At 40.9% G+C, this 9,040-nt stretch overlaps 1 protein-coding gene across 1 annotated transcript; it reads right to left on the bottom strand.

Moving 5' to 3' along the window:
• Positions 1-2: 2 nt before the first annotated feature.
• LOC122332789 lies at positions 3-8,273 on the bottom strand. Its single transcript, XM_043230192.1, has 2 exons — positions 5,488-8,273; positions 3-1,742 (listed from the first exon to the last, which is right to left on the bottom strand). The coding sequence occupies exons 1-2, from the start codon at positions 5,933-5,935 to the stop codon at positions 1,522-1,524; spliced, it is 669 nt and encodes a 222-aa protein (XP_043086127.1). The 5' UTR covers positions 5,936-8,273; the 3' UTR covers positions 3-1,521.
• Positions 8,274-9,040: the final 767 nt, after the last annotated feature.

The following is a 9,040-nucleotide window of genomic DNA, read 5'->3' on the forward strand; positions in this document are numbered from 1 at the left end:
CAAGCAAGTTGTTTTAGATATAAATTGGACACGATGTCACGCATTTATTAAGGTGACTTTTGTGGCATTCGTGTAAAATGCAGGACGTGACATGAACAACAGAAAACACACTTTTCCGTGTTTTTCTACAACCTTTGTAACATATTTTGATTATTGTTACATGGCATGGACATATGAATTAGGCCTACAACAAAACGATTGTTATATTTTTTTGCATTTCTGTGACATATCAATTACAGTTTGGCAACAAAAGTCAAGTTGTTGATATGGCAGGGGTGACCAGGTAAATTGCCTACAGAGCTATTTCTTTCTTTATTTTTTCCACTTTTTTATCGTTTAAAATGTATGAAAGAGAGGACAGCGGTAGTTGGCAAAGTTTTTGAATTTGATAAGTGATAATTCTAACAATCGTGCCTTTTTAATACGTGACTTTTTTCCAGGACGTGTCCTTGCCAGGTTTTCTGTATTGCTTGGATTCAAAGTACCTCCAGAGCTTTTTGAAAACATGACGAACCGAGGTCATACGCCGATGGGTCTGCACTCAAACAAAGCCAAAACCTAGATATTTTAGGCAATATAGAAATCCCGGGAGGAAAAATGGCACGTGTGGTCACCCTACTTGTAATATCTGCTTTTAAAAATGTGATGTTCAGATCTGAAACTTTCGTTATGATGACCATCTGCGATGAAACCTGAAATTATAGCCCTTTTAGTTGTGAAGTAAACAGGTATGAATTTTTCAGACCATTTGCACGACATATAACTCACACATATTATCAAAAGTCTATTTAACTGCAGTTTTCTACCATTTAAATATATATATTTTCAGTGAGAAGTGTTTGTGTCGCATCTCTCCCCATTATAAAACACGTTTTTGGTAACACTGCCTTAGATGAAAAAGCCATTGTGGATTAACTATTGATCATATTTTTATCAAGGGCTGTTCGTCTAAACCGCCCTCGTTACTTAAAATTTCGAGCAACCTGTAGGGAGATCTCTAAGCATTTCTGTTTTGAAGCAGCATAGATTGATTTGCAGAAAACCTGAAATTGAGTAAAATGTGAGTATTTGCAAATACCGTAAGTACTCGGCCATAAATATCTGCAAAAAGTGGGAAAATCCAAACCATAGCAGGTTGTAGGTACAGAAATGGATAACAGCAGAACACTATTCTAGATTCACAGTGCATGTCTCCACAAAACAAGAAAAATAAACCAAAATATTGTGTGACAAGACAGATATGAATGACAAAGAAGTGTCTTTTCTCTTTCTCTGTTCGGTTCGAAAATATAAAGTGTCTCACAGCACTCCAATACGGAACATTTAATGTACTTTAAAGTGATTCTATTCCTTCTAAAGTCTCCCAGACTCTTCGGTTTTCCTCATTCCAGGATAAGTCTTCTGCCGTGTGACTTCAACACGCCGGCTTTCAACATCACAGGTGCTGATCAAACTAAAGCAAACATGCTTTTCTCCTCGTAATAAAGGGCTGGATCGGACGGGTGGATCGTTTGGACTCGGTTAGGTCCCACTGTGTGCTTCACGAGGTAGCTGCAAGGTCTCATCGATGGTGACCACCAGTTCTTCCGGCTTGATGGCGCTCGGGCAGTCGGAGTGATTGTACACGACGCAGCGCGTGTCCACTGGACGAGAGAGTTCGCTCATTTCGTTCATGCCGCTGCTGATGCAGTTCACCTCGCTCTTGTTCCTGCGGTTGTCCGAACGGGGCCCAAACACCCACTCTGATGAGAGACACAGATTGCAGATGATTATCATCACATTGAGACTCAAATGGATCCAGAAGGGACATTCGCTTTGTGACGGGCAAGCTGGGACAACATCAAAACAGACAGGTATTATTCTGGATGCTGACTGGTCAATAAAGCGTTCTAGTCGAGAACATGCAGTGACGGCTCTGATGTTAAACACCTGTTCTCCAGCGTCCAGTAGAGCCCAATTATGCATCGCAAAACCAATCACACAGGTATATTTGTAGCAATAGCCAAAAATGCATTGTATGGGCCAAAATTATTCATTTTTCTTTTAAGCCAAATATTATTAGGATTTTAATGCTCCATGAAGATATTTTGTATATTTCCTATCATAAATATATCAAAATGCAATGCATTTAGACAATTTTAAAAGTAAATTTTCTCAATATTTGAATATATTTATATATATATATATATATATATATATATATATATATATATATATATTTTTTTTTTTTTTTTTTTTTTTTTTTAAGTAAAATTTCACAATACTGCTATTTTAATGTATTTTTCATCAAATAAATACAGCCTTGGTGAGCATCATTTTTTAAAAATAATAATAATGTGTTGCCGTATATCGTATATATGGAAAAAGTCTTCATTAGAATGATTAAATAGTGCTTCTCAAACTAATGGGTTCTTATCATCTCCACATTTAGACATTCATTGCAGCAGAAGCACAAGACGATACATAAGACCCTGTGTAAAATATTGTTTTGGAAAATATGAACATGAGTCGTGCATATGAACAAGCTTTTCATATCAAGGCTTATTCAGTCTCAAGAAAAAAACATTTTAATCCTCATGTGATTTGTTTTGTCTTTTTTTATATCATTCAATATTTTTAGGGTCCTTTTAATTGTTTGGATGGCAAGCAGGTAACAAAGCAACCCTAATAGCAAAAAAATAGTAATAAAAACACGACAGGAAGCACAAACCCCACAAGGAATGGCGGTAAACAGCCTCTGGCGGCAGAAGTGAGAGGTTAAACCATAGTAATCTGTTCTGACAGAGATGCAGAAATCTCACAAGTTTGAGATATACATATTCATATGCAGTGCGCTCAAGCACATACATTTGATTACTGATGACAGTAATGTACCAAGACTTTGGTGAGCCATGCACACTTTCACAGACTCATTATTCAAGCATTGCGCACAGTATTATTCAAGGACACAACGTTAAAAATAGACCAGGTCTTGATTAACAGGTCTGATTTCAAAAATTTAATAAAACTTAAATGATATGCAGCTCTCCTTTATGAAACAAGCCGGGAAACTAAACCTGTCACGCATGCCCGGATCGTACTTCGCAATTCATGAAAACAAAATTGATATTGCAATTAGGAAGCAACAACAGCAATCTTTCTGTAACGCAATACACACTACACATTATATACGAGCCCCAGGCTGCCGTCTGACTGCATTAATTAAACACTTTGCAGTTCACCTATTGCGAATTAAAGTTCTGCTTGATTAATGATTCGTACAACTGTACCACCATCTAGTCTGAACGCTCCATCAAACTGAACACTAACTGAAACCTCAAGCATATATACGCAGTGAATGCTGTACTAAATGCATTCGCCTTTGACTGAACAGAAACAGCAGGAAAGTCAGTCTAAAGCGCGCGCATAAACAAATGTGGCTGATAAAAACTTTCCATTAAAAAGCTGTATACATTCTGCATGCATTGCATTTTTTTTTTTTAAAGGTTGTATATACGATCTCAAGTTGTTTTGCAGTTAATGGAATTTACAAATTATTTTTTATCTTTATAAAATGATACTTTATAAAATAGAGAGGCTTATAATTTCAAACCTTACAATTCGATTAAATGTCAATCAACAATATTTACATTCCTAAAGACAAAAATACCCACGCAAAGTATACAGTATATTTATTATTATAAACACCATACACCGGTATATTTTCCTTAAAAAGCGACTTCTCGTTATAGTATTTCAGGGCTTTTCAAAACTAACTTCACCATAAACACGGTATTAATTACCTAAAGTAGTACTTTTTAATTAATTAGATTAAGTAAAGACAACTTTGAAAGACTAATGCTTAATATGACGTCTTTTCAAAATATCCATACAATAAAAAGAAACAAGAAATAATGGCACACTGGTATCAATTAAAATGCTATTTAAATAATGTTTCCCCTTTCAGACAAATGCAAATAAATAAATCATTTAAATGGAAACTGTTACTTTTGACTAGAGCGACATTAAAGCGCACACAAAGTTTCACTTTTTTCAGTGCATGCAATAGTCACTGCTACTATTCTGAGTTGTTCTGAGTGGTTGCTAAGAGGTTTCTATAGGAGTTATGGGTGGTTGATAGATGATTTCTGAGTATTCTGTGTGGTTCCCTTTTCCCAGAGGCATTTTGTTGTCCACAAAGCACAAAGGATGCAACTCATGTCACTTAGAAAAATAATGGCACAAAAGTCAGTTCTGAAAAAAACCTTAACCTTATTTGTCTCATCAGACAAGATGGAAACCGAAGAGACTGTCTGACTTGTGATTTTACTACGATAGCAAAAGCTCTCTCTCTCCTTGTCTGACCCTGTAGAGAGAAATACTACAAGTGAGAATCTCACCCAAACCGATGATCTTCACATTTACACCTTTCAGGACCGACACAAAAGCACAGAGCACCATCTACAGAAGAGTACTTGGTGTAACCAGGGCTTTTGAAGAAATCTCTGAGGTATTGTTGAGTGCTCATGCCCCCTCTCTGCTTCTCTGTGTGTGTGTGTGTGTGTGTGTGTGTGTGTGTGTGTGTGACCTGCCTGCTTCATCGCTTCAGGTAAACGTCAAGGTCTTTGAAAAACTAAAGTAAGGGACTTTGATGGAATTAAACGTAATTCTTTTCATCCCCTTCCGGACGCTCGACACAGGCATTGAGAGGGAATGGTTTGGGATGCTTGTTGAGGTGAATGTGCAATGTGAGTTGATGCTAATACTGTAGTTGTGTGCTCCATCAAGGGCCCTAAAAACTAAATATTATGAGCCCAATACACTCATGTGCAACATATCAAACACTGTGATAATCCTCCAAAAAGCACACCTTAGCCAAACTCATCTTATCTTCTAATGCCTATACATACCAAAAACCAAAACCATAAAAATATCAATGGTTATTATATATATATGACCATTGTACTGATATAGAAAATCTCTTGCGCTTGTTTTTGTTTTGTTTGGTTTGGTTTGTTTTTTTTTAAGTGCAATGTACAAAACTGGTGCAGCCAGTTTTCATTTCACTGTTAAAAATAGCCAAAACGCACACTACATCTTGCAAAAAACGATTCCACAACAAAAAAACAGACTGCAGATGAACACACTGCAGATATAAATGATCTGCTAAAAACAACCTTAGACAACATAGGTGGTCCAACGCAGACAGGTATGCTGGCTGGTTTCAGAGGGGTTTTAAGCACTATTCAGACGGCAAACCAGCTTAAACCAGGCCAGACCGTAAGCATCGTGCAGTGTACAAAACCGATGCAGGCGAAGCTGCATTTATTCAGCTTGCTGTTATAAATGCAGTCAGATTGCACAAACTTGAAAACTATATGGCTGGTTTTAAAGGGGTTTAAGCACGTTTAGAATATATACAAATACAGTTACCTCACTCGATATTTTAGCTTTAGTAATGCAGTTGTATGACTGATCAAACAGGCTGCATTTCCAGAATCCACTTACCCACAAACTCGTGCACGAGATCCTTCACCAGGTGCCCCACGATCGCGTACGCCACGGCCACCACCACCAGCGCGGCCATGACCAGATACAGCACCGCCTTGGGCAGCGGTATCGAGTCCCTCGGAGGCGTCCTGTAGTCTGTGTACTGCAGGTCACTCTCGGAGTACGAGTACTGAAAAACGTGCTCCATTCCGGACGTGTGATTGGAGTTGAGCGGCGGGTGACTGGCGCTCATCCCGCTCAGGTCGGGCTCCAGAGCCGTCACCATGGTGCTGGTCACCGCCTCCACCCGGTCCATGCTCTGGTGAACAAATCCGGCCGATTTATTCACAAGGGGCAAGATCTGAGAGAGGAAATAGCTCCAGTCCTTGATGGCTGTGGTGTTGCATAAAAACATAATGCCTTTGGATGTTAGCCTGTCACTTCTGGTGGAAGTGACCTCCGGCATCACCAGTGCGTGCAGTTGCGCCAAACTCTTGCTGAAGTCTCGTTCAGTTTCCCATTACATGAATGTCCCGGTTTGCGATTCGCAAACGTTTAAATGATTTGGAAATAGAACCGCAGCTGTAGAATCATACACGCGATTTCACATCGTTCCCAAATTCGCTGGGCTATCGCACGAGCGCCGCGCTCTCTTCTTTAACGATAAAATAGAACTAAACGTTCTGCAGTGCGAGCGTTGCGCACGGATAATAAGCGCGCCGCATTCTATTCAGAACGTTCCCAAATTCCACGCGTGCGAAGATCGTTCGCGTCCGTAAAAAGTCGCAAAGAGATGTAAGGAATATTCTGTAACACGTGAAACGCGTCATTGAAATGAACACCTTTCATCCTAACCAAAACGTTCGCAAGAAAGTATCGCACGAACGGGGTGCGTTTGATAAACAGAACTAGAGGCAAGTCGCATCCCCTCGTTTAATAAGAAAAATAACGCAAACAAACGTTTGCAAAAATGGTGCAGTGTGGTAGGAGTTTTGAGTATAAGGCTAAAAACATACCTCCGTCTGTTCAGAACGTTCACAATACAGCGTTCCCTAGAAAAGTATTTCCACACAAACACGATCCTGGCGACAATCGTCCGCGTCCATAAAAAGTCGTTAAGAGTACGAAAAATCCCTCGGGGGGCTACTGTCGTGGCCCGCGCGTCGTTTTGATTAATGTCTCGTAATATAGAAAAAATCCAAAGTCACGTCGCTCTCCGAGAAAGCGTCTCCACAAGCGAGGCATTTGCGACGATCGTTCGAGTTCGAGTAAAAAAAAAAAGTCCTTAAGAGTAACAAAGATCCCTCAGCGGTCTACGCGTCAGACGCGCTGGCGAACCGATCAAATGCAACGTCAACGCGTCAGCATTTTCCTCACCAGCTCCAAACACGCGCGTTCATTTTGCGTGCCGGGGGATTCGAAGCGAGCGCGTTCGAGATCGTAACGAATGTCGAGCCTAACCCCATGTTGACCTGGAAACGGGTTTCGTGGGGTTTTGCGTCCTTTTCTCAAGGTAGAATAAGGACGACGCGCCGCTCGCTTCCCGCCACCGCTGACAGCGCGCGCGCAGACTATCGCCGAAGGGAGCGCGGTGAGGAATCCTCATTTTAAGCTGCTCGAACGTATAACTTCCACGAAACGCTTAAAACGCTGGGCGACGTGTATGAAATGTTAAAGGGAAAGGACAACTTCTTTGCAGAATAACAGGTCGGGGGTCTTTTTGGCCGCGGACCATTCATTCGTTGAAGGACGGGGTTGAAGGAGACTATGCAAAGTCGACGGAGTCATCGCTCCATGTTCGGTCTTACGAAAAAGAATCACGTTTTAACCACCACCATCACCAGCAGGTTAATAAAGGTGGTCCAGGACCTCGAACCCCCAGGATAAACCACTGTGGTTATCTCATCCGAACTGCACTCGTCTATAACTAGCCGTGCGCGCCACAAAATCACGTGTTCCCTTTTTCCTGATCACGTCGTGAGATATCCTCTAGCTTCTGCTGATAAGAGATGAGGAGACAGAGGGAAAACATCCTTCGTGTGCTGACCCGTGCCTCACGACTCCGAGAGCAGGAGAGACAGAGATACATGGCTTATCTTTAATATCGTCTTGAAGTGACCGACTCAAATACATACACGTCGCATATAACATCTAAACTAAAATAGCATCTAAAAATCAAACATATGAATCTAGCAGAATTAGCAGGAATTTGATTTCGCCTAAAAATAAAAACTTTCATGTTTCATGGCTACCTTCAGCCTCTTGGTTGCCAACATTTGTCAAAATACCTTCGTTGTTGTTGTCGTCCAACTATTTTTGGGGGGCTGAAATCAGATTATGGAGAATTCTCAATAGTTAAACTTGCACGTTAACGTTTCCAACAGTGCGCTGAGATGTTTTAGGGGGGTTTTGAGCACAGTTGTGGCTAGCACACGATCGGAAAGTGAGACCGGCTAAAACCAAAATCAGAGGTGCTTTTGTTACCATGCGTGATTTAACGCAACACAAAACCGTCCTCATGAGTGACGCCTCCTGAAATAACCGTTGCAACATTATAAATTGGTTTAGTTAGCCTTTTCACCCAAGAAAGAGCATTATTTAATGCACGAATGAAGTTGAAAGGTCGTGCCCTTGCCGCATACTTAAATTGACATTTTACAGATTCCCGATCATTAATTTCTGCAGAACTGAACCCTGCAACTCTGATCAAAAGTTAAATGACATATTTATTTGACCAAAGCAAAGTATTAAATCACACGTCCCCGACATTAAAACTAAGCTTAATAGTTTTGCTTCACAACCGGCAGAATCGGCCGATCTGGAAGGGAACTGTGCGTTTTATAACTTCAAACTTTTGACTGATGTTGGACACCAGCAACCATTAGCTAAAGAGTTCGCCGCCGCTGACCCCCACGGGTCCCTCTTTTCAAGCGCAGCGGTAACCCCTGTCACTTTTCTTCACAGGAGGTCATCCCGTCAGCGTTTGTCAATTACCTCCAGCGATGTTTTGCACACCTTTGTGTCCGCCGGCCTCGCCGTCCCCCCTTTCTGATGGACTGAAGTCAATTAAGAGCGTATCAGGGCTTTCAACGAGAAGGAGAAGAAGAGGCAGAGGCGGGAGGCGGTGACCTCACAGCAAAAGACCGAATCCGGTAGAGGTAGGCGCGTGCGACTGAAGTCTGAGCAAGACGTGATGGATTTCCCGGTTGCAGGTTTGATGATAAATATCAAAAGACCATTTATTAAAGCTTGGCTGAATGCAGCGATGCTCCATCAGAGATCTGTCTCCTTGTCTGCAGGCGAGATTAACATCCTACGGTGGGAAAAAAAAAGCATGTCTTATTAAATTTTTCTGCATATTTAGTTGGCTTTTTTAACCACACCAATTGATTTTCTTATCACCATCAAGATATGTCTTGGAAATTAATTACTTATTATTACTTTTCAGCATTTCAGTATGCAATGTCCACTGCATGCCACAACAAGTTTGCAACAAACACTAGAGCTACCCGGTTATCACTTTAGGGAATATGGTGATTTTTTCACCTTTAATCTTTGATTTCCTAAAATA

The sequence above is a fragment of the Puntigrus tetrazona genome, unplaced genomic scaffold, assembly GCF_018831695.1.
Source record: "Puntigrus tetrazona isolate hp1 unplaced genomic scaffold, ASM1883169v1 S000000148, whole genome shotgun sequence".
Taxonomy (NCBI): Eukaryota; Metazoa; Chordata; class Actinopteri; order Cypriniformes; family Cyprinidae; genus Puntigrus; species Puntigrus tetrazona.